Raw genomic sequence first — 26,604 nt, forward strand, 5'->3', positions numbered from 1 at the left:
ATTAAGGAAGAAAGTCATTACTCTGAGGGTGCTGAGGCGCTGGCACAGGGTGCCCAGAGAAGCTGTGGCTGCCCCATCCCTGGCAGTGTTCAAGGCCAGGTTGGACACAGGGGCTTGGAGTAACCTGCTCTAGTGGAAGGTGTCCCTGCCCATGGCAGGGGTTGGAACTGGATGAGCTTTAAGGTCCCTTCCAAAACAAACCATTCTATAATTCTATGAAAGGGTCAGAAGAGCACAGATCAAATAGCAACTTTATTCCCTACTGAAATAAAAAACAAAAAGAAGGGAGAAAACCAAGCAGGTTGCCTGAAGGAGAAAGATGGGATTAATAAACACTTGCCTGGAAGAGATCATATCAAGCTTATCAGCACAGAGAACATTTAGATCTCCTAAGTTCTCCTTGTTGACAAAGGTTTTCCTCCCACAGTCACATAGGAAAAAATTTGGGGAAATGTGAGCTAGACAAAACCAAAGTAGCTGCACAACTAATTGGAAAAGTGTGTATTGAGAAGTACTTAATGGTTTCCTGTCAAAACCAAAGAACACAGAGCGTGGTTCCAGAAAGGTCTGTCCTAGGTTCACTTCTATTTGATATTTTCAGTAATTGCCTGGGTAATGGAATAGAGAACTTGCTTATTAAATCTGCAGAAGACACTAAGAGCTACATATTTGAGAAGAGGACTAGAATGCAGACAGATTCTGGCAAATTGAAGTAATGGCCTGAAAAATATGGGACAATGCAGCAAGATGGCTATGAAGTTTACTCTTTAGAAATAATCAACTTTGTAATTACAGAGTAAGGAGCTAAATGTCTCTTCTTCAGGAAGGAGCTGAAGATTACAATGGACTACAAACCAAAAATGAGCATCTAACATAGCAATGCAACAGCAGACATACTGGGATATATAAATAGGTGTTTTACACATACATGACACCGAAGTGGTCCTATCAGTTGACTCACAGCTAGTAAGATCCCACCTGGCATGCAGCCTGGATTTTAGCACTGCACTCTAATACAGTTACAAACCCAGTGCACACCCAGATGACAACAGAAGTGATGAGAGGATATGGCTAAGAGGGAATGATCCACTTCCCCCATTCAAGGTGGGACAGGACAAACAGCTACACACTGAAATTGCTGCCAGGTCGAGTCATATCATTTGTACCAGAAGCCATTTACTGTGTCCCCTCCCCAGCAATGACAGCAAAGAACTGGGAGAGATTTTGGGGTGGATTCCTCAATATGGCAACTTAAAGACCATCTGAATAGCACTGTTCTTGTCTCATGACAAGTGCATTGCGTAGCTTTTGAATCCTCATTGTCTCAGATTGTGTACAATGGGCAAGTCCTCTCTGTCTCAAAATCAGTTCAGCCAACATGTTTTAATGCTTAGTAAAATAAGGGTATCAGCACTAAGACCAAGCACACTGCAGTTCTCATTCTAGCCCTCTGAGCAGCCTAAGGGTTTCAGTTCTGACCTCAATACTGTAAGTAAGTGTTCCTCACCTGCAGCTTGCTGAATTGCGTTTCTAGCCCCACAGACTAGCAGTAGTTAAAATGCTACAAATCCTCTTCACTAAACCATCTCTCTCTGGAGAGAATTTTTGTGGCTGTCAGAGGGATACCCATCACAAATGAGTTACAAAAGGAGCTCCCTGAACATTGCACAGTGGTATGTGCTGTGGAGATACCAGGGTGTTTTATTCTTCCCCCTTGTGTTGTACACAAGGTATCAAGCAATGGCTAAACATTCAGGAGCATCTTCAGCCCTCCGCTGTGGTCGATCTCAGCTGTCTTTTCTTCTGGGGTTTGTGTTTGTTTAGTTTTATAGGCCAACAAGAAACCCTGCAATGCTGGCAGCAGCCAGCCTTTACAAGCTATTGCAAACTGGAGTGAAAACTGATCAGCCACTGGACAAAAAAAGCTGACCTCTGTATGGGAAAGATGTGTCAGGTGAAGAAAATCAGTTCTAATGAATGATTCTGCCATGCAGCACAACCAGAGAGAAAGCAGAGAGAAGCAAGCAAGCAGGACTTCAAGTCTCAGCACAGAATAGGTTGCCTCATGATTCAGTGAGAAACTCCAGATCCCAAAGCATAAGCAAAGGTAGGTCAGTGTTACCACAACAGTCCACTATGTTGAAGCTGTTTTGGGTGGTAAGGAAAAACAAAGTTAGTTTCCACGCACCCAGTAAGATGGATTTACCAAATTGAGAACAAAACCATTAATGGCTTTTCCTCCCATTCCTCCTCCAGTGGAAATACCTTCACCCCACACGCATGTACGAACATCGTTTTCAACCAAGACTTTAGAAGAGCACTTTGGTACCTAACATTTAAAGCAAACTTACTGAGCTGATGAAATAACTTACTACAAGATTAAAAAAGCCCAAACCAAACCCTGCTTCTTTTCCCCTTCCTCACCCCCACCTCATCTACTGTACCATTTATATTTTTGTGTTCATGCCTCAGCAATGGCATGAGGACTGGAAGCCTGACAACTCCTTCTGCCAAGTGTGGCTGCACCTTTTCAAACAGAGTGCTTTAATCTAACCAGCTGTCAGTGACAAGCCTACATACTGACAGAACAGGCTCAAGAGGCTGCCCAGCAGAGAATGCACAGAAGCCACTTTGTTGATGATGAATTGCTATTGACCCTACTTGAAAATGAACAGACTGGTCCTTAGTTCACATTTAAGTTATACTCTTCTCTCCATCAGGAGAACTTCTGTTGAGCCTGGTGTAACTGAAGAAAGTCCTATACCATTTGGGGATGCTTTCTCCCAAGGTAGAGGCAGGTTAGTTGAAAAGACTTACTACAAGTCACCTTTGCTGTCCTTGATTTGTATTTTACTTTTGAGAGTTACAAGGGCTTACAGAGGAAAGGTTTGTGCCTTATGTAGCTCCTGTCACAGCCACCTAGTCTTTGTGTTTTTCTTGGAACTCTGCAGATTTCCACACTGTCCTTAACAACATTTACATTTACTGCCAGACGGAGCTTTGTCTAGTTTGCACTGCATGAAAACAGGCATAAGCTAGACAGTTACACTTAAGATGTCCTATTTTTTTTGCTGGAAAACAAGCAAAGCTGGAAAATACAGCTCTCCCCTTGTAGCCCATAGAAATATTGAGTCTAAAGAAGCTGAATGCTTCTGCAGAAAATACTTTAAATAGCCTGATTTTAGCAAAAATCCTCTCGCAGAGGAAAATAACCATAAAAAGTGGCAATAAGACATGGCAGGACACCATGAAGTTTGAAGGCTTTTAACTTCTGCCATAGCCTCTGAAGACAAGTAGGTATTTATCACATTAAAGACAAAACACACTCATGCACTGGTTAGTCAGGATGTTGTCAGGCACTTAGTCACTTGCTCAAATAAACCTTGGTATTTTTCCCCTACAGAAACAACATTTAATATTTATAAAAGCAAAAATAGGACCAGCAAGACCAAATCAACAAGAACTTTTATATACTTTCCTTCCAGTGCTTCACCTGTCACAATGTGTATACACCATGTGTCTCAAGTACGTGCAAACTGAACCTCCCTGCTGCAGCTGGGGAAGGGAGAACAGGACACAGATTGCACCCTGTCAAGTGCCCAAAAGAGTAAAACTTCTTGTGAATCAGATGAGAAGAATTCAAGCAAAGCTGAGGGGAACAACCCACAAGGCACAACAATGGAGGCTCCCGAGGCAAGGGGCAAAATGCCTTACTAGGAAAAGGCTTACAGGAAATTCTGATCCTTGAGTTCCTATCTCTGTTTCACTATGGTGAGATGTAAATCACTCCATTAGTTTATTATAAACTTTCTCCAGCTCATTTCTGGCAGGTTTTCCTAAATTTAGCAGCTTCTTCAATTTACTGAGATCACTAAATGTGAAAGGTGCCATATTATTAATACTAATAAAACCCAAGTAAAAATTCACTAAGCATGTAATGCAAAGTGGAAATTCATTCTAACAGGCAAAAAGCAATAAAGCTCATTTCTGTATAATCCCAAATCCTGCCACATCCAGTTCACACATCTGCATCAGGAAGGCACTGTCTATTTACCAGCTTCCAAACTGAAACAAGATTCTTACCTAAACCATTTTAAACACCTTTAAGCTATAGTGATTCTAAAGTCACTATGCACTGGCTGAATCTCACTTGCAACCATGACAGATTTTATGGACTCAAGCACAAACAGCTATGTGTTTGGAAAGAGGATCTTTGTTACTAGAGGTATTTCTCAGAAATTAAACTCCTTGCATGACATTTCAGGCTGGATTCTACGACACAAAACCACCTTGTAGCTATTTCCCAATAAGATCCATTTCTTTCTGAGCTAACTGTGAGGGCAAACACATTCTGCCTTTTCTTCCCCCCCCCCCCGCAGTAAAAACTGGAATGTTGATTTGTTTCACCCAAGTAAAGGAGATTTGCCAGACTGGGAAAACTCTAAGGAACAGGCTTCTAAGCCTGTACATGAGTTGCAATTATGCATGAAATGTGTGACTACTAAAGAGATTAGGTTAGCTTGGCTCCTATTAAGGCAACAGAGTCTGTCACATTTATAGCTGTATTCAACACTTCTGGCATGCTGAATTTCTTAGGGCAGTTTCGATTATAGATTCAGAAATGCCACTCATTTTCCAAGTCCTTAGAAAACCACTGCAAAGAAAATGACAGGGACTTCGGCAGAGCCCTACTTTATCATTTCTCCAGACTAACTGAGGTCCTGCAGCATTTGTGTTAGCTCATGGTTTATCAGCAAAGAATAGAACAGGGAAGAGTACTGGTAAAAATCCATTTCCTCAGCTCAGTGTTACTTAAGATAAGTTTCTGCAAAGGCTGAACAACAAGGCAGAAGGGAACTTACACCAGGCTCATTTATATTCTGTAGTCTGTTAGTTTTTGTTGGTGGATTGGTGGTTTGTTTTTTAAACCATGAAGCATTCATGACAATCTTGGTGGTGTTCAGCAACATATATTAAACACAGAAGCTTTTTTACTTGATATTTTCATGAGCATCTTTTTGCCTCATGACAAGCTTTACCAGCTTATTCCACATTACTGCAATCTCCAGCTCAGAGGCTCCTATGGATATCACAAATCTCTTTATTAGTTTAACACACAGCAAATAGACACCTTGTCTTTAAGCGTGTGGGCAGATCCTAATCTTTTTCAAAGAAGGATTTAGAGAGATTAAAGTAAACTGGTTTTAAATATTATTTTTCCTCAAATAAAGTGAAGAGGTAAAAAAAAAAAAAAAAAAAAAAAGGCAGAGGAGGGAAGGGTCTTACACAGCTTCCATCTCCAAGTCATCCTCATCATCTTGAGAGAGCTGTAGATAAGGGTTGTCTGATGCTGGACGGAACTTGTACCCGGTGAGGACAAAGAACACAAGGGTGGCCATTTCATCCAGCAGCTGCAAGTAAAAACACAAAGATTGAAGTTCAGCCCTGTAATCCTTCATGGTCATGACACATTTCTCCTCATTCATGAGGTTCAAGATTTAATGGGCCAAGAAGCCTGTGCCACAGCAGAAGTAACAAAGCAATTCCTGTCCTGTTATCATTAATCCCAGGGTAAAGGCTGTCAAGTCCTTTGTTCTTTCAGCTTCCCCTGTCACTTTAAATACAGTTACAGTTCTAGCCATCACTCCAGTGCTTTTAAATAACTACAGCAAGATCTGGCTTTTAAATAAGGGCAGGGGGATCATCCCCATGTTGTTTAGGTATTTTCAACAGTTAATGTATTCCAAAGACTCCCTGCACAGTTACTTGGATTATATGTTAAGAAACCAAGTATTTAAAAGTCACAAGGCAAATAAAGCCTGTAGAAGGAAGAGCAAAAGCCTATTTTACTGCCTCTCCAGAGCCTCAATTACACAAGGCAAACCTGACTAGTTTTTTTTCTCCCTTTGTATGTTCTTGATTAACTTCCTTCAGACATTTTAAGTTGAAAGACTACAAATCAATAATACAATTACTTTCAGACATCTCATGTATAATCCAGCAGTCTGGCTAGACAAACATAAAACTAAACATATATTCCTGCCACCTTAGGCACATCAGCAGTAAAAATCAGGAGGAGACAGGGTGCAGCACTGTGCTTTGAGACGGTGTACTATAACATGAGGAACAACGGTGCAGTTATTTATAGTTAAATATTTTTTGGTGCAGTTATATTTAAAGAATAATAAGAAAAAGAAAAATATCAAGAAATGGATGTGTTTTTCTTTGCTGGCAAATACCTGGTACAGCCATTTCCACTGGAATGGAACAGCAATCTTTATGAGAATTGCAATGATCCGTGTGAAGTAAATGTAACACACAATCTGGGAAGGAAAAGGAGAAAGCATGAGAACAATAGCACCATCCTTATAGAACCTCTTTTTCCAGAGAAATAGCTCAAGCAATTCCCAAGCAACTCATTAACTCAGACTAGCCTTATTATACTCCTCAATAAACATGGAAGATGTAGGCTGAGGGCTCTACTGCTGGTTGAACATCCAAATGACTCAAGCTGTTGCTAACATATTTAAGTTACAGCAGGAAATGCTTTAAGTATTACGATTTTGTAGAACTTGAAGAATCATGATTGTAATTTATTACTTTTCCTACTTACAAGAGTCTGAAATGAGGCCGCTGGAAATCATTAAGCAGCTCAGGCTCTCTTGGGAGGTATGCTCATGGCTCCCACAGACTTAATCAGAAACTGCACACATGCATCTCAAGGCACCATTTGGTCCCAAGTTTAATTTTTAGCAAGTTTACAGTACGTTATTCAAGCCCATCAATTCAACTGGCAGCTCAAGCTGTCTCCAGAGGAAATCAGTAAGCATTACAAATAGCCGGAACCAGTTTAAAGATAGAAGGATGCAACCACCAGGAAAAGACAGGAAGCTGCTTTGAGGATTGTAACCAAGATGCCAACCCACAGCACTGCCACAGAACTAGGACCATCTCCACCACATCCACCAGCTACAGCAGCTTCCAATAAGTAATTCATCGAAAGGCTTGAATGGCTTCCAAGGGCTCTATATGCAGGTGTACAGATGTTTTACTTACCATCACATAGTAATGTCGGAAAAGCTTCAGCTTTGCTAGGTTAATGGCAGCTATCAAGAGAACACAAAAGTCCATCAGAAACTTGTTAAAATGAGACAGAATTTCTTTTGATGCTTGTCTGCAAATAGGTAAGTAGTCAAAACTAGGACTCGGGTAATTCCAAGTTAGACGGTTGTCTCACAGCCCACTGGGTGCTCTGAGGAGTGAAAGTCTGGCTTGTCTATGTGCAGGACAACTCCTAGGCTGGGATGCATTCTCTCTTAAAAAGGCAACTCACTGAGATCATCTTTACACTAAATTTGACATGCACGCACTCCGCAATATAAAACCTTCCTCTATCCATAGCTAACTACATATTGTCACCTCTCTCCTGCCAGAAGGGCCATGCCACTTGACATTGCTGTCATGGTTTAACCCCAGCCAGCAACTAAGCACTACAGAACTGCTCATCTCCCCACTTTCTATACTGATGATGATCTATGGTATGGGATATCTCTTTGACTAGTTCAGGTCAGCTGTCCTGGCTGTGTTCCCTCCTGGCTTCCTGTGCACCTCCTCAGTGGCACAGAGCACGAGAGGCTGAAAAGCCCTTGATCAGGGTAAGCAGTATTCAGTAACAAGTAAAACAGAGGTGTGTTATCAACGTTATTTTCAGACTAAGCCCAAAACGCAGCACTTTTCCAGCTACTAGGAAGTATCCCAAGCTTCCAGGATAATTGCCTCCTAGAAAATTCACCTCTTCTGGATTACTTCCTGACCTGCTCTGTGCCTTCAGCTGATCTGAGTGACTCTGAGGTAACTGTGGCTCTGGAAATCACTGCACCTTGTTGAACAGCAGCAGAAGTATTTTAGCAAGTAGTATCCTCCATCACTGGTGACTCAGTCACAACTTACAAGTGAAATGGGAAGTCATACTAAATAGTTCTCCCAGCAAATGCATGTGTTTCAGTTCACAAACCGTGTAAGCTGAGGCCTCAGGCGAACCTGCGTTCACTGGACACATTACATCAGCTCTTGAGGAACACAGAGATATTTATGTGAACGAGCAGAGGTCAACAGCAGATGGAAGAGCTGTCAACTCTGGTTTGAGAGTCAGGTTTTATAGGTGCAGCACAATTACAAACACATACTTGTGGTGCTTTTGTGACAACAAGAGAGGCAAAGAGCCCAAGATATGTTGACAGCATACAGAGATGCAATTTAGAGCCAATGAATACAAGCTGCCAGTTAGAAAATACTGCCACATACTTACTGGTTGGTATTCAATGGAGCCCTCCTGTTTTTTTTAATCAGATGTGGAAATGCAACACATTGTGCTTAAGTTTGCCTGCACTCCCTCACAGAAATCACCCACTGCAAAAAGCAGAGTTTTGCAAGGATTTGCACATGAGGTCTTCCAGGTTCACAACAGTGCAAAATACAGTATTATGCATGAGAAAGAGGAGGAATAATAGCTACCAAAGCAACGCTTTACTTCCTGTGGCAAAAAAATGAAGCTTTTCTTATGGAAAGGTAATGTCAAATGCACCACTCAAACTCCTAAAGGCTCCCACATACAGCGAAGACAGACAACATTCTGTTCTAAGCTTACTTTGTATAATCTAGAAATCAAGAGTCCTTTTCCAACTTACCTTTAGTGTTCCAGGAGAACCACTGAAAGCTATGGATACCTCAAGACAGATACAAACCCTGTTCCAGCAGATGTACTATAACAACAGCACCTGACTAACACAAGGCATAAACTAGCTGACAGGTAGATAAAACTAAGCTACTAAGAGTAGTTTTGATGTAGTGCTGGCTAGTGGCTTCTACGTATTTCCAAACAGCATGTTTAACTTCTGAAAGAAGACAGGACATGTCAGTAAGAGAAAGCAAAGCCAGAGCTCAAGAGGAAAAAAGCAAACCTTATTTGAGAAGGATTGGTTCCACGCAGCTAAAACGCCTCCTGTATGATGCTCATCTGAACACCAGTCCATCTGGGTTGGCTTTGGGCAAGACTGAGCTCATAGGGTCAACCTTATGGCACAGTATGTCACACTAGCTCTCAGTTTTGGGAGCATAATCCCTTCTGAACTGCAATATGAAATGCTGAACATAAAATAGCATCCTCTTTGCAATATACAGTCCTGGACTCCAGAAAGCACTGCCTAAGCTCTAGACTTGCATCTGTAGTGTACCAGCATTGAAGCACAGAGCACTCCACTGGGCAACAGATGGCAAGACCTAGAACTGCTAGAACAACAATAAGTAAATCTTTGGTAGCTACTAAGACATTTGGCTTAGCTCCTTCTCCCCCATTTCCCTCCCTTGCAAAAGCTACTTTCCAGCATATAAATAGCAAAAACTTATGGACTTTATGGGTCTAGTGCTCTACCAGATAACCTAATGATAAAAGCTTTTCATGGAGAAAAATTAAAGCATCTAAATATGCAGGACAAACTCATTAAATTGTGAAGTGGGGAAGCAATACTGTCCTATTTAAAGGAGAGCTACATTAAGTGCAACCACAAAGATCCTGTGATTTACCACATACCAGTTTATACACAGAAGGATCTATTTTGAACTCAACGCATCCATCTTCAAGAACTGCCACCAACTGGTGCAATGACAGGCCATGAGAATTACCAGGCTTTGCAGTTAAAGGAACACCAACTCAACAGCTGTGATTCAAACTGCCAGGCCATCAGTGCTTTACAGTCAACAACTGAGTGAGCTGGGGAGTCATTTCTGTTGGATTCATGCAGTGCATAGGAGGAAAGGATCATGAAGCCAACGATCTGGCTGCCAAGTGAATTATCACAATGCCACCTCTTCTAGGTGACAGAGCACAGCTCAAGATCTCACCTACTCATCATGATAATCAATACCAAAGAGTCCTAAGTTGGTACATCCAAGTATCTAGAATGGCTGAGCATGGGAAAGAAGGGAAAGGGGTGGAAAAAAAGGCAACCACCACCGAGCAGAAAGACCGAAGAGCCACCTCTGGAAGTTGGCTTGCTCCTTTATCACAACTAGGTGCTCTCCTCTAGCTGCCTCAACTTCAGCAATACTTCTCTCCGCTATCAGATACTGAAGTATTAATGCATGCCTACAACATTCTGCCAGGTTTTTTTAAACAGCTCAAAGTTAAAGCACACACTGTTCTGGAGAAAATCTAAAATCATCATTGCTTGGCATCGCCTGCAAATTGCTTCTTCACAGGCTGAACGTGCTCCAAGCAGCAATACTGGAGTCCTGCTATGCTGGACGCTTGCAGACTTTGATTCACCTCAGCCTGGCAGTCCAGACACCGACAGCAACATTTCCAAGGACAGAGGCTAGGCCAGCAGCTGTCACTTACAACTTGAATCACTTGAAGCTCCAACCTGTAAAGCTGTGATAACACAGCAGCAATCACAGCACGCAGTAAAGGTTGGGTAAATTTATGTCTCGGGTATGATAACCATTCTCCAAGGAACTCTACTTAACTGCAGAGAAGGAAAAACACAAAAAAGCAGAGACTTTCTACCAAAGGCCTTACAAATGAATTCAGACCTATGTTCCATCTTTCTCACAGGGTAATTAAAAAGCTAAAAGGCGTCCTCCAAGAAAGGTTTATAACAACATCTATACCTTGCTTCCCTCCCTAGCAGCATTTACTTTAACAATTTGTGCCTACAGTAGTCTGATCCACAGTGATCAAAACAGTATACCACAGTATTTTCATAATCAGATCCCTTTTTCAGGTTGCCCCTGTGCTAATTTCAAACGCTGAGACAGCCTGTAAGATGGGGGAAAAACAGTCACACCATCCACTACAGCTTTACACACCAGACAATAGCTTTCTGATGAATCAATCTGACCTTTTTAGAATACGTAATAACAATAATAGGACTTTGCTGAGGGCACAGAGAACTCAAGTCCAGACAGTACAGTAAACAAGGGCAAGCCATAATGCATCTGGAGTGAACACACTCAAGTACAGCTAAATAGTTCCACAATGCTTTGCATGCTGTGCTAACTCTGGTGCATCTGAGATGCAATCTGTGCTGCTACCAAATAGTAAATGGATTTTTTTCCTACTCTCCCCAAGAATGAAGGCACACACTCAGATCTAGACCTCAAAAAGCAGCCCCAGGAGTTACTCTGAGAAGTATGGCTCTATAATCTCTCTAACACTCTGCTTAAAAGCATTCCTATACTAGAAAGAAGAGATCAAGCAACCAGATGCAGTGACTCTCAGTGTCATGCATGAGAAGTGGCACAGACTTGTTAATCTTCAATATTCTGAAACACATTAGCCACTTGGCACAGAAGTTCCCCCTAAGGGTCAGAAGGAAGTCCAAAGAACAGGATAAGCGATGTATCACCAACAGGAACTGCTACATCGACCCTGGGCAGCTATCTAGGGCGCCTGGAAGTGGTACACTGGAACACAATAGGCCTATTTCACTTCTCAGCTTGCATTTCTCAACATTTCCCAGCTCTCCAGTGCTATCCATTGAGGTCTTGACACTTAAATCACTAAGCTTTATCTCAAGGTTTGAGATGCCCGTGTATTGCCTAGAGCACATTTACCCCCTCCTCCTCACCAGAGCTGCAGAGGTGTTTTAGCACGGGTCTCCACAGAGCCATTGCCTCCAGCGTCTGCTGAGCTCAGCTGAGCAGAGGGTGCTCTGCACCAGGCAGGACCAGGCTCTCTGTTCACAGCATTTTCATGATACAGAAGCACGAAGACACTGAATACAGCAAATGGTTTTTCCTGACATGGGGGCAAGCGTGAAAGCATTATTCATCGTTTGCCCACTGCACAGCACACAGGGAATGCTGCCTGGGAGCTACACACTGCGATGTATTTCCCCTAATTCTGCTGCCAACTATGACACGCTGCAGTGCTTCAGGAAAATAGCTAAGAGTTCGTGATCAGACTGCACTGAGTTTCACATCTCATCACACGCGCAGAGGCAGAAGCAGAACAAAACCTGCAGCAGCGTTTCTAGCTCTCCATTCCCCCCTCAAACAAATGACATGATCCACACGAGTGGGTTATAAGTCTTGAGAGGTCCACGACCAACCACTTTGAGTTTCAAACTAAAATGAGCAAGTTTACTACAACATGTTCTCTCTCTTCCTTTTCTCATGAGGCCTGTAAACAAGGTAGTGGCAGTTGAGCAACTTTCCAGCCCAGACAGTTCAGTTAGCAAGGCTGGTATCCTTAGATCTGCAAGACATTTGTAAAGCAGACCTAAAAATGGGCAGAGAGCACGTACTTCCAACTGACAGAAGATACAGTGACAGACCAAAGAGCTGCAGTGAGGCACTTGCTTAAGTCTGAAGGTGGTGATTTTTAAAGGGGGAAGAAAAACAAAGCTTCTAAAACTGGGATGCTTACACCCACTGCTGTATAAGATAAGAAGCCTGTGTAGGTCAGATACTTTGCTTCAGAGTTAAAGATCATCTTCAAGGGAAAAAACAACAACCAGGCAGCTCGAACTCAGCTGTATCACTGTGCCATGCCTACTCTTCCCCAGCAATCCACAGCATTTGTGCATAATGTCTCTCTGGATAACTATGGCTTTGGACATATTCCTTCAGCTTTCCCACTTTAGAAAACCCTTAAAAAAAAAACCAAATCAAGTTTAAATAGCCATTACATAGTGGCTACAAATCACTGCTACATATACCAAGCCTTTTTAATAATTGTACATTACTAATACCAAGGCCTATGGCAAGCACAACTGTAAGACTGAAAGACAGGTAGTCCTGACAGCCTGCTGCTTCATTTCTAGTCACGCACGCTGCAGTCATGCCTGCACTTGACCCAAGGGAATGCTATCTAATGAACAGGTTGTGAAGTAGCTGGAAGAGGACAAGACAGACAGTCAGGAAACACCACCAGGATACTGAGCCATGAAGTCCTTGGAGTTGTTAGCTCTAATAGACACAAAGAAGAAAAACCAATTTTCCTTAGGTTTTTCTCACCAGCGAGAAGGTCACCAGAAGACTGAGCGCCAGGAAAAACAGCTATTGGATTTATAGTATATAATTCCCCAGGACATCCTATACGTTAATGAAGTCTGTGTGAGAGAACAGGGAAAACAGCCTTTGAGGTAATACTAGACAATAAATCCTAGCAAGCAATAAGCAGTCCAACTAAAACTGTCTGCACAAGACTGTCAGCTCTAACCACAGCACAGGCAGTGCAGCAGTTAAACTGCCTTGTGAGAGGACCCAGTAGTTTTTACCACTTCAGGAGAAAACCATCTTCAACTGTGGAAAAACACAAGTGCTGGTGATCTCAGAGTCAGCACAGGTGCTGCTTTTCTCATGGGAAGCTAAGACACAGAGCAGCACCTCTGCAGGAAAGGGCCTCCAAAGAAAGGCTACAGAGTTAAGAGCATGTGGTTCTGGTCAAGACTACTCATTGATAAGTTTAACATGACTGATTTTATCTTATTACAGTGCAACCAAATCACTTTCAGTTTTCTCAAACAGGCACGTTAGCGGCATGACAACGTTAGATAACATTCTGCTTCTGGTATCACGTTGCCATTCACTTGCTCCCCGTGGGTTCCTATCAACAGCTTCTAAATACTCCAACCACGTTGTATTTCAGAAGCAAGTCCCATCACTGTGGCTGTCCTGTCAACAATCTGCTGCAGCCTATGCAATGTTTTCCCTGAAGAGTTTTTTTCCTTAGCTCTTCTTTTATGATTAGTATAGCATAACACAGCCGCTAAATCCCCCTCAACAGACAATTACTGATCTTGTAGGATCTGATGTTACCATCTGTAACTTGATGTTACAGATGGTAACACCAGTAGGTAAAGCATGGTAACAGCAGTGATCCAGAAGCAACATTCACAAGTGCCATTAGCCATGGTGAATAACACAAAACAGAGGACCAAGAAGAGCCCTTAAGGGCTGTTGTGCCTAGCACTGACTAGCTATAAAGACACAACTGGTTCTCAAGTCTCCATTTTCTTTTACCTCCATTATACACTACAATTTACCCTCTAGAACTGCTTGGTTTTACTCGTATCTATATTGCACCCATTACAATGAAGAGTGGACAGGTCCAGTCTTATGCTGAACATCCCTGATGCTGGCCACCTTGCTCTGCTCCTTCACTCGGTATGGTTTGAACTTAAGCAAACTCCATAGCACCATCTTGTGATAAGAACCACCAAGTGCAAGGTTGGCAAGAGGTGATCACCAGGGGCCCCACAGATGTAGGTTTGTATCTCAGTTATAATCACTAGCTGCTGAGTGCTCAGTGTTGGAATAGTCACAGACCCACCCTGCCACCCAGAAGTTCTGCCTTGTTTATAGGAACACTGACCTCCCCTTACAGTCACAGACAGTGGCTTCTGCTAAGAACCAGGCCTTATATATGCAAAGTCCTCACTTCAGAAGAAACTGCTTCAAGGAGTGTCTACATTCAAGCAGACCTTTTAACAGTAAGAGCATAAGCACTCCAGAACATTTGCTCAGTGGTCAAGGCAAGACAAAGTCATTGATGAATGTCACTGCACCCATGTGAACACATTGAAGAGAAAGCTGCCAATAATATTCATGTTACATCATCAATACTAGTCTCTTCTACCTTGGTTTCTGTTAGATATTAGTTCCCCCCCCCAGGGTTTGGGGGGGTTGTGTGTGTATGGTGGTTGGGGTTTGTTTGTTTTAACAGCATGGAATCTCAACAAAAAAAATGCTGAGCTCATCTGAAGTATTGTTTCAATTTAACAGATAGCAAGAAAAGACCTAATCTGTGGTCTGCAAGGAGCAGAATTCAGCACCCAGCCTCATCCTTCACCTACTAGACCACAGAAGCAATGCGCTGAATTACAAGTATCTCAGTGGAAGCCAAGGAAATGGCTGGAAGCAGCATCCAGACCTAGAAGTCTATCTCCAGAAAGGAGAGACAAGAGTAATGGCTGCCTGATTACAAGGAAGCCAGCGCTACGCTCCATGGTTGGCATCTGCAAAGAAGTGAGTAGATAAGGCAGGAAAAGCACACTCTATAGAAGCCACATTTGAGTTAACTTTCCATCCATCATCTCAATTCCACTGCTACAATAAACACAACTTTACACAAGCAGTCCTTTAAGCTGCTGTACAAACATGGACAAGTCAAGAACTGTGTTACACTGAATGCCAGTTTGTTTTGTTTCCTAATCAGGTCTGTTTCCCTCTGCAGAAACTGAAATAAGGGGGGCTATTTTGACTAATAGTCAGCAATTCTGGAATTCAGTTCTAGTTCTGCTTCTGAACACTCAAGCCTGAGAAGACAAATCTATCAAGATGTCATGCCTAGCTCAAGCACTGAGAGCTGTGCAAGTACCAGAAAATTACTTCCACATACAAGTTCTGATGAAGCAATACATGAGAATGGTCCAGAAGTTATTCCTATGAGCCTCACTGAGGAAAAGCAGCAGTCTGACACTGACATAGTGTAGATTCATAGTTTTAGTTTACATATTTTAAATCATGTGTTTGAAATTGTGGCATTATCTTATGGCATGCAGCAGAAGAGACATTACAGATTACTTGCCTTTTCCATCTGTTGCTGAAGCCTCCTGTAAATGTCTTATTGACCTGAAAAATAAAAGTAAAAAGAGAGGGGATTAGCTATAAGTTTTACACTCCCTTTTCACTGTAGCCCTCTAGAACACTGAGAAGTCTTGTTAGCTCTTTATGACTGGGTTACGCTTGTAATTAGCTGTGCTTAGCATGATTGGCACTGCATGTATTTCATCCCCATCTAGTGTGAGGTGTCCCTGCCCATGGCAGGCGGGGGGTGTTAACTAGATGATCTTAATTCATAGATTCTATGATCTCCCCAGCTCAGGCAGTTAGTTTAAGAATCTGTACCTCCTTGTGATTAAGAAATCTGATTGCTAAAACCTATTTCAGCCTACAGAAAGGTTTGTGGGAGGGAGAGAGCAGAGTAAGAAACTAGGGCATTTTCCAACATAATGCTTTCCACTTGTACAATTAAGCTGAGCTACTACACAGAGTCCTGCCAAGCATTTGGCATCTTACTGCTCATTTAAGCTCTTTTCATTTGGATAGTTGATTACAGCTTATATGTCTACATAGGCAACTTACGTAACAGAAGCTACCCTGCAGGAATGTAAATTCAAGGGCCAAGCCTTAGTCACCTTGTTCACAAGTCAGCCCACCAGCTGCAGCAACATTATCCAAATGAAAAAGGGACAGGATTTTATGTCCTGGGCTTCACTGCCAGTTTATATTGGTACCATGACAATGCAGGAACAGTGGTTGCACACTGTACACAGTTACATGACAACTCACCCAAATGCAGTTGTTCTTCAGATACAGTTCTTTCCTGGGAAGCAAGTTCTGTACCTATCATTAGGTATGATGTATGAATTCTAGCATTAGGTAGTAATTCTAGCATTATCATAGGAAATCAGAGCCTGTCCACAAGTAAAGTTAGTATTCCTGCAGATTTATTTACCATACTCAAACGCTCCTAACCTCAGAAGAGCTGCAGCATTTTGGCTGGAATAGGGGAAGGCATAAGGGGTAGGGGAAGGCATAAAGGGTAGTGTGAATTTCTTCAAAGACATTTTCCAGCCTTGGCAGAAGGCTGCCAACACTGTGTAGGATTTCACCCTTACACAGAGGACAACTGGGGATGAGGACAACTGAAATCCACCCTCACAAGCCAAGCTGAAGTTTACTGCTGCCTATTGAGCAATATGTATTTTGTCTTTATACAGACACACAAACACATGCATTATGAAACAGTTCTCAAACACTCAAGAGTTACACTCTAGAGTGATGACATGTTTACTAGACATTTATATTCACCCTGCATCTCAGAAAAAAATACTGGAGAAAAAGAGTATTATGCATTTACTAACCAAGGAGCCAGAAGGTTCTTCATATCCAGCTGTTTACCCAATTAAGACGAAAATGAATTTAGAAGATAAATGTTCTGGCTAATTGGCAAGCAGCAACAATAGTGTTTATCTGAATTATCTGTGTTTTGGTCGAGTTTTACATAACCATCATTATTGCTTGCCAAGTAGAGTGGAAGGAAGGGCAGGGAGATGCTCCCTGTGGGATTATTTCTTCTAAACAATCAAGTAAAAAATGCAGCTACTCTGCTTGAAGGCAGCACTGATCTTAGACAGCACTATTGCTTTTCAATCTAGCAGCCTAGTTTCCAGCCTCAGCCAGTAAAGCAAAATCTTGTTTCTCATTATAAGACTCAGCACTTCTGCAAAATTCCAAGTTTCAAAAGCACTGTGCTGGCCGTGCTTAAATTGCCACCCACCTTATCTTCACTTTAACATCCCCAGAACAAGTGTTAAGACAGTTTAAAAGAAGTTAACTGAACGCTTGACTCCAAAGGACTGACTTTTTTTGCTTTGGCAGTATGTTTAGCTCCACTTAGCAGTCAATATCCATTAATTCTGAAATAGCTCAAGCCATCAGGACTTAGAAACCAAACAACACACACAGTGACTCACCATACCACTGGAAACAGGATTGCTCCACAACATAGCAAGTCTACCAGGAAAAGGATTTCTTTCCACAGCCCATATTCAGTTGTCCCCTCTTCCGTTGACTCTATGATAATGTATGCCACATTTGCCAGTACCTACAGGACAAAAACATGTTTAATGGTTTTAGCAGCTTTCCAAGGAGATACTAAATGTGTGCTGTCAATTCAGCAAAAGCTGTCCCATAGTTGCAGAAAGAGCCTGTTCAGTAACATCAATAACTCTTCTGCAGCTCTATGTCAAGAAAGTCACACATTCAGCAGCATCTTCATAGGATTTATAGAAATAAAACTGATTGGAACTTTTTTCTACTGACATTCAGAAAGTAGTCTTTTTTGTTATATGCTATGCTGAATCTACTGTATCAGAGATAAAAAGAGCAAAACCTATTAAAGAAACAGGACACACATATAGCTAACAGTTCAAACTCATTATACTAAAATAAACCAGTAATTCAAACAGGCCATTGACCATGCTTTGTACTCCATAGCTGAGCTCTAAAGGCCTCAAACACTAAATCTATTTCTGGTTTTGCAGCTGGTTAAGGGATCCCATCTGGAACTGCAGAAAAGCTGTTCTATCTACAACAAGAAATAGAAGTGCTGCCCTCCTATGTACTTCAGTTCCTGGAGTAGGAGACAAGCACTGATCACTTTGAACATGCTGGGAAGGTTTCCCTCACACCCAGCAGGCCTACAAGTCCCTGGTTTCCTGCACCTTCTTTCTAGTTAAGTCCATTCAGCAAGCATTTCAGAAGTGACAACTTTCATTTATTTTCCCTGCTTAGTAGTTTAGTACTGTTCTACAGCCCAAGTTCTGCATCAGCATGAATAAACCTACCTCATAGCTAATTGTTCGTTTGCTGACGCCATTTGATCACCATTATCTCATGCTCAATGTAGGGAGAAAAATGAGGAAAATTACTGAAGTAACTTATGATCCAGAAAATTCCAGCTCAACTTTACTGTAACCAAGAGGCTTATACATGCAGTAACTATGTGGTACTTCGCAAAGGATCCACAGCCTTCTACAGCTTGCAGGAGCAGCTCTCCCACAAGTCAGGAAGTATTGACACAGCTCAGTCCTCACCTGAAGTGGGATGACAATCATGAAGATTTTTTTGTCTTTATCTGACAGGATGTGTTTAATGAAAGCCCAGCCTGTGCCAATCAGGGCAATAGTGATGAACAGAAGAGCACCCTTCAGTCTGAAAGAGAAACAGATACTGCAGTGAGACTTGATCACACTTCCTCTTCTGCCCAGGTTCTCTCCTACAGCCAAGTAAAGCCACAAACCCAAATAAATGCCTTGCTATTCATAATTCTGGCAAGTGCTTATCCTGCAACAGTGAAGCAGATGTATTTGCTTACAACTGTGTGTCACAGCAGTATTACGCTTCATTCACAATTGTCAATATACACAATCTTTTCCAGGGGAAGTTGTCCATTCATCACCCTGAACAAGAGAAAACACTTGCAGCTGTACCCTCTTACCATTCACACCAAGAGCAAATTAGATACTTGAATATTACTATGAACAAAGAAAAGCATTTTCTTATGCTTTTACTCCTCCACCCACATAAGTGCCAATTCTCTGCAGCTGCCCTTTATAAGTAGAGCTTTCCCCCTCACACAGGGCTGATTGTTGTCTTGTCATTCAGACTGTAGTACCAAAGAATCAGCAATTTGCCAGTTTGCTCAGGAGGGGGCAGCCCCACAGGGAATTCAATTCCATTGTTTGAATCCACCACAATCTTCAAACACTTACAGGTGAGTGATGTAATAAACAACAGCCCAGCCTTCAATAGGGAATCCCTGAGAAGAAATGTAGTGATAGTCGATCTGGAAGCAGAAAACACAGTGTGTTACTTTACCAGCTGCTCATCAGTACCCCAGCCATGTCTATAAAATAGGTCTGCTTGACAGGCACCTGAAGTTCCATTTTCCAACAACTGTGTGCAAACTCAGCTCTGCTACCTCTTAGAGAATACTTCCTCCCAACTTGTTCTAGTTTTGTTTAGCAACGATGAGGTCGTTTCCTAAGTATTAGTGGATATATCTTATACAATCTATATCCTTCCCACATACCTCCCACACTTAACTATAGTTAAACAACTGCATTTTTAACCTGTTTATTCACTCATTGTTCAAGTTCAGTTGCATTGGGTGACTAGAGGTTTCATGGGAAACCAGATTCAATTCATTAGACTCCAAAAATGTTTGGAGCAGTTACGGCTGGCACCATCCCTGAAGGATGAAAAGCTTGCCATTAGCTTTGTTTATGAGACCTTTCCAGTGGAAAGGCAAAGTCAACACAATCCAATAGAGCCTTTTATGTATTGAAAGCGATAAAGCTTACAGCATTATATCTGTTATAGTACACCATAAATATTTCATCTAAAGTAGTGACCTGAATTGTACAAACATTCATCAAGGTTTCTATTTATTAACATTTATAGCAAGCCATGCAGCTGAAACAACACCACAGCTCAAGCTTTCAGGCTAGCCACAGATAGCCAAAACATTAGAATTCATGGAACTCATTCAACCCTGATGCATGCTTGCTGCTTCACTTCAGGCCACGGTGTCAACTGTATTTGAAGTCAAAACCTGCTGATGAAAACAATCAACCAAACAGCTGCAGTTCAGTTCCAGTGCTTCAATACGAAAGACACTCCTCTCCCTCCCATTCTCTCCCCACCACAAAGCAGATCTCCCTGACAGCATGCCCTGCATTCCATGTTTCTACTTCCTTGCTGAGTAACTGAAGGCAGAGACATTATACGTACTGCGTGGAAGACTAAGGACAGAGATTTTGTGAAAGGGAGGGCTGCCATTAGCCAGTGAATCTTAAAGACATCATTTCTGGTGAGAGAAAAAAAAAAAAAAGAAGGAAGACCATCAATTAAAAGCCAGCAACAAAAATTCCAGTGCCCAAGGGTATTTCTTTAAAACCTATAAATATCAAACAGTAATTCCCAGGCTGAGCTGACTATTAGCGTAAAAGGATTCCCTCTAATGCTGCAGTCCAGATTTTTGCAACATCCTGGACAACATTTCAACTACATGTTCTGCATATTCTATTTTTAATGCTTGGGTTATTTAAAAATAGCAATTCATAGGAACATCTTGCATATATTGACCATAAGTGTTTGAAAATCTGCTAAACATAACTCAAACATGTATCACTCTGCCCCCAAGACACTACACCACCAAGTGAACTCCAGACTACCAAATCAGCATCACCAACTGACCTTCAAACTATCAAATAATCTGATCACCAAGTGAACCCCACACTGCTGAGTAACCCTGCCACCACGTGAACTTCAGACTATGTCAGAGGAAAAGCCAAAATGGAATCATAGGTGCTCCTGGCTTCTGTTGCTATGCTTTGACTGTGAAGAAGCAACATGGTTTTCAATCAGGAATTCCTACCACTTTCAACTATAATCAAAACGTTTATGGCTCTCCACTGCCATATTCTGCCATTCCCCACACAAAAAGCCTCCTTGATCAAGTTTTTCTTGTTATTTTCAAACAGTGTTCTTTTGTCACCAGCTACACAAAGTTTCCTGTTTATTTGCTGCTACAATATACGAATTTCTTCACATAATACTTGGTAACTTCAGAACAATGGTCTGCAGCCATGATACTGATGGAGGTAGTTGTTTTCAGTATAAGTGTTAGGCAGACTATACTGAGCCAGATTTGGAGTTTTAAGTGATAAAATCTGGCTGTGAATTGAGCATTCTATAAGGAATAACCCCCCCCCCAAACCAAAGAAGGTAGGCCCATACCTATCCCTCACACTGAACCAGTCCACTTACCTGCGTTTACGAAGTATGTGGATCCATACAGTCCCAGACAGGAAAAAGAAGATAGCCATGGAAATGTAAAGCTTTGGCAGTGGGATCTCACCCGCTGAGAGGTAGCTTTCAGGATTCTTTTCCGTAATTTCTATCTGAAGATTAAAGGTGTGTTATATGAACAGTTGAAAACACATTTTGTTAAAGCACTGAGTTAACAATTACAATTCACCATCGAATTCACTCATTTCAAATCAGCTTTTCTGAAGCAGTGACTGTTATAAGACTCTTAAAGCAACCCTTCATCCTCAAGAAGCTCAAAACATTTTGCAAAATCACACCCATAATTTCCTTGAAAAGTAGAAAAGGACAGAGGCTCCTTCCAGTGCTTCAGTTAGTCAACATAATTCAGAAAGGCAAAGTAATTTTCCCAAAGAATACTTGTTCTCTATATCAATTTTCAGAATTTGTCCATCTTTGATTCAGAAGCAGTATCTAAAAATCTTGCATAATCAAGCAGGATTTTTTAGCACAGTCCTGATTTTAGGTGTGCAGAGTCAAACATAGCTGAAAACCCCACTCTTGGGTTTACTACAGTGGATTTCTTCATCTGTCAAGAGAAAGGAAGCACCCTGCTGCAAGCCTATTACCCTGTGAGAAAACAGAAGCTTTCTTTAACATCCTGTTTATGTCCTGGTTATACATGCTAGGACCTCATTAAAACAATGCATCAAGACTAGTTGGCAGTACTGAAACTGTCCTGCACCTCTAAACACAACCAAGCAGATGAGTTATTCAGGTTTTCTTTCCTTTCCAATTTCATCAGCAGGTCAAAACAACAAAAAGCAATTAAAAGAAAACTGGTCTTCTGAACATAAAACTTCAGAAGCAGATTTAATGTGGTCTAGCCCGAGCTAAGTTAGGGCTGCTAAGTTTTAGCACCTACAAGTTCCCTCGGTTTTCCCTTGCAGCAGTATCAGCACAACCATGTAAAAAGGAGTTCAGGGGCTGATCTGGCTGAGAGTTACCTTGGTCAATGAGAGGATTTGTTACAGAATAGCTCACTACACACCAGCATGAGAACAGGAAAGGGAAAAAAAAGAAAGCCTGAGCTGTGATAATGTACTCTGGTTCAAAAGAACACAGAACCAAAACCATGGATGTCAAAAGGGACAAGACATTTGTTATACCATCCTGTGTTTAGGATTTGCTTCTAACACTGCAAACCACATCTTTAATGAGGCCATAAAGATCAGAAACAATGAATTCACAAATACCAACAATTTAGATTGCAACCACAGCCCTAACATCTGCAATTGTGTCAAGAAAAAAAGTGATTTTTGAGCATAGCAGAACACAAACAGCTGGTTTAGCTCCCATCTCATTACAGCATCTAGTCACAACTGTGTAGACTGAACCCAGCCCACACGCAGTCTTCAGATTTCCAGACATTTCTGCTAAACCAGTACTTCAATGCTTCTTAATGTAGTTGCTTCCTTCAGAAATGCCACTACAGATTTAAATGCACAACTCTGAATCACTCCCCACCCCATATATGCACTCATGTTGTATACTCATGGGTATGCAAGCCAGAATTGAAAGCTCTATGTTTCAGTCTAAGTGAATGAGTTAATTATCCTTCAGAAGCTATACTTACATCAAGACTAAATAGCTGCTGATCATTTGCTGGCCCATCCTTGCCAACACACTTATGGAAATACAGGCTGTAGAGACCTTCTTGGTTATCAGAGCTGATGTTAAAAAAGAACTGGAAATGAGGAAAAGGAAAGTTAGCATTCTTTTCATTCACAACAGGGTTGCCCTGGTAAGAAATCATCTCTACTGAAGCATGAAAAAAGTCTGTCACTGAGGGTCATCTGTTCCTTTCAGCAAGTTGTACTGGTCTGAGGATACCAGCATATCAACAGAATTCCAGATGCAAAATCATTGCACCTATCTATGATTATACACTCTGGTAATTCAAGATCTTTATTGAAGACCTTTAGGTATCAATATTTAACGTGGTTCACTGCAGAGAAAAGACATCAAGAAGTATTATATATTGAATCATATATCATATGATGAAGAACAAAGTTTTGATCATATCTGCCCTGAAGCATAAGCAGCTATTCTGTTCCTCCCTCAACTATATAAATTGTGATAGCTATGGAAATGAGATTTGTGTCACATTACAGAATTTAAAATGAGTTTGTTTTGTAGTAACCATCATCAGTGAGCCAGTGTGCTGAAACAAAGTGTTAATCTGGTTTCATACAGAGTATCTCCCCCTGAAGTGAGTCATCACTCAGGTCACAGCTATTTGTTGTTAGCAATCTGTACGCACTAGTTGTATCACAGTAAACTTCAATAAGCTGAGGCTCACAGATTGAGACATTTAGAACTACATCATACCAAAGGCAGTTCAAAACAGCTTCCACACCTTAAGAAGAAAGAGATTTCCATCATTTGCTTTTAACAAGCATCTACTGAAAAACATACTGAGCTATCAGAGGCATCTCTGACAGACTTCTACTTTCCACACAGTAATACAGTGAAAGAACTGTTGGCACACATTAAGACCAGATACTGACAGACACCCTACCTGAAATGAAAAAGTTCCTCTGTCATTGTGAACAGGATGTTCTTGTTCTATTATGCTCTGGGAAAAGAAGAAAAGACTTTTAGACGTTTTAAGTGGCTATCTACCACATTTGGCTACATCATCCAGACAATCAAAACTGCATTCGGTGTATTTACAGCAGAGGAAGGCTAAGGAAAAAACAATACTCTCCACTTTCTGGCTGTGCTTACACTAGAATAACCCCCAAGGTTCTTTCTGAAAGAGAACAGCAGATAGTTTCTTACCTGGGAGGATGATGTACTTTGTTTGGACTTGTTATCTAGAGATAAAAGTATTAATAGTACATTTAGAGTGTTTGCATTTAGACATCCTTTTACACATTGAAATACCTTACTCAACTCTTTCTAACAGTTGTCTGCGTGGCAGTTTCCTAGGTAATTATTAACAGAGATTCTTTCCCAGTCTCCCCTTAAACTCTCCCAGGACTTCCCACAACTAGCATTCATTCTGAATGCATGCTCAAATGCTAGAACAAGCTTCTCTACTATTAAACCTTGTACAAAAGCATACTGAAGAAATATTCCCAACCCCTCCAATTACAACAATCCAGGAAGCAGATGACCTATACCAGATGCAGGCTACAGCTATGATTTTTAATGTTATGACTGAGTACTTTTAATCTCACTGACTAATCTTAACCTGGACATTAATACATGGCCTGACAAACACACTGAAGTCCAATTAGCCCTGGGGAAGGAAAAAGTTCTCAGCTCTCTACTAAGTAAAGCCCCAGTAAAAAAACAATCAAAGAAAACCCAAAAGCACAGGTGACCTTTGCCAAGCCAATATCTGTTCTGAACTTGAGAAACTTAAATTGACAGGAGGCTTCAATGGAGCAGCATGTCAAGTTCAGTTTCCCTCCACTCCTGTAAGAAGCTTTTCAAACATAAGGTCACCCCATTCTACCAGTAAGCAAAAGTTCAAGTCTTCAGCTTGGCTTTTGGCTCCCGCACCTCAGTGCACTGTCAACATGCAAGAGAAAGCAAAACTAGAGCCATCAGATCAATCTTTGGTGCCACCAAGATTCAGTTCTTGACTTGTTAAACAACGGCACAAATTTTTCAACAATATTAAAGCCTGTGAACATCATGGGCCAAGAGAGACTCGGGCTACTTCAGATCAGGCTGCTCAGCAGTCCAGACCCCAAAATGTGACAATACATTGCTGGATCCACATCAACAAGCAGCTCCTAGTGGGAGCACATATAGGTCAGGTTTAGGAGGTTTACCTTTGCTGTCTGTATTTGGGTTGGTCTTTATAGGATTTTTACCAGAATCACTGCTCTGTTCAGAAGTTTTTAGCAGCTTGGTACTTAATGCAGTAGCATTCTCCTCAGACATGAATGAAATTTTAGGTAACAAAGCAGCAGCTTCTGCAGAGAACTGTACCTTCACACTAAACAAACAAATAAAAGAGGTTTTATTCAAAATGAAAGTAAATCAACATTTATAAAGAGTTAATAACTTTAAAGTGTAGAGTACACTATTTACTCACACTTCAGTTTTGAAGTCCAGAAGTAAGAGTATAACAGAAACGTCTTGATCTGGTTTCTTTTTCAAGATACAGTAATCAACTTCTTCATCCTGGTAATAGAAGCAAAACACCTTTGGAGTGCCCCCTGTTTATAAGAAATGGGACATGTTCCCCCTGCTCCAGGTAGAGATAACTATTATGAGTCCACAAAGTTGTAAAACTGAATTATCTTTAACACCCTGCCATGTCCAAAGCCCCCTCACTCCCCCTTCTTTTATTTCTTCCAACCATTCCTGGAGTAAGGTCCCCAAGTTAGGAAAGCAAATTCACATCTCTTACCAGATAAGTGGAGAACCCATCATTCCTGGTTCGATCCAAACTGAACCCCACCTATGAGACAGTTGAGAAGAATCTGTCAAATTAAAACCAGCTCACATTCCTCTAGTATCAGAAGCCAAATCACCACACAAAGAGTCAATGATACTGCTCTCTAAATAACTTAACCTACATTTAAGGCAGAATCCAGGTATTTTTCTCATTATCTAATTAGATGGAGAAAATATTCAACTATAATAAACTTGCTGCTTTATCCACATCCACCAAGAATAAAATATTAGTGGATAACTAATATCCTGAACTCACCTAAAGTACCTTCTGCCCCTGAGCCTTTTAACTTATTGCAGTGTTCTTCCAGATGTTTTTGCTTGAAGAAAACATTTATTGCTTTCAGTAAAGAGGTTGAACTGTGCCAAAGAGTAAGAACACAGGTCTGTCTTCTACCCTAGTATTTCAGTGCCTCTATTAAAATATAATGTGCTATATAACATGTGGTGCTAGAGTGCTCTAAAAATGAGACAGTTACTGTCAGCAGTAACACTGATCCTACTGTCACCAGTTAGGATCTGACACCTCAAACAAGGCATCCAGTGCAAGGGCAATTTCACAGAAGGTTTAATACAGTCACTGGACTCAAAGTAACTTACTGATAAGCTGTCTTTGTCATCAGAGCTCACAGGTGGCTTCAATGAGAGGTTGCTGACATTGACTTTCATGAAACCATTCTTGAAGAAACCAAAGGTATTCAGGTGCACTTTCTGCCTCACATCATC

The 26,604-nt window shown here is 41.4% G+C and overlaps 1 protein-coding gene across 1 annotated transcript in view; it reads right to left on the reverse strand.

Moving 5' to 3' along the window:
* GPR107 (G protein-coupled receptor 107) overlaps positions 1 to 26,604 on the reverse strand; it is a gene marked incomplete at both ends in the record, with an annotated part of 27,932 nt that extends 1,328 nt beyond the window's left edge. Inside the window, 16 exons of the mRNA XM_010017527.1 lie at positions 5,287 to 5,411; positions 6,240 to 6,323; positions 7,057 to 7,106; positions 15,593 to 15,636; positions 17,544 to 17,674; positions 18,666 to 18,783; positions 19,344 to 19,417; positions 20,365 to 20,440; positions 21,403 to 21,536; positions 23,039 to 23,149; positions 23,984 to 24,040; positions 24,247 to 24,281; positions 25,251 to 25,417; positions 25,517 to 25,605; positions 25,835 to 25,885; positions 26,479 to 26,604. Coding sequence (XP_010015829.1) covers positions 5,287 to 5,411; positions 6,240 to 6,323; positions 7,057 to 7,106; positions 15,593 to 15,636; positions 17,544 to 17,674; positions 18,666 to 18,783; positions 19,344 to 19,417; positions 20,365 to 20,440; positions 21,403 to 21,536; positions 23,039 to 23,149; positions 23,984 to 24,040; positions 24,247 to 24,281; positions 25,251 to 25,417; positions 25,517 to 25,605; positions 25,835 to 25,885; positions 26,479 to 26,604 — 1,472 coding nt within the window. The remainder of the gene's footprint in view (positions 1 to 5,286; positions 5,412 to 6,239; positions 6,324 to 7,056; positions 7,107 to 15,592; positions 15,637 to 17,543; positions 17,675 to 18,665; positions 18,784 to 19,343; positions 19,418 to 20,364; positions 20,441 to 21,402; positions 21,537 to 23,038; positions 23,150 to 23,983; positions 24,041 to 24,246; positions 24,282 to 25,250; positions 25,418 to 25,516; positions 25,606 to 25,834; positions 25,886 to 26,478) is intronic.

This window comes from Nestor notabilis, unplaced genomic scaffold, assembly GCF_000696875.1.
Source record: "Nestor notabilis isolate BGI_N333 unplaced genomic scaffold, ASM69687v1 scaffold33486, whole genome shotgun sequence".
NCBI classification, from domain to species: Eukaryota; Metazoa; Chordata; class Aves; order Psittaciformes; family Psittacidae; genus Nestor; species Nestor notabilis.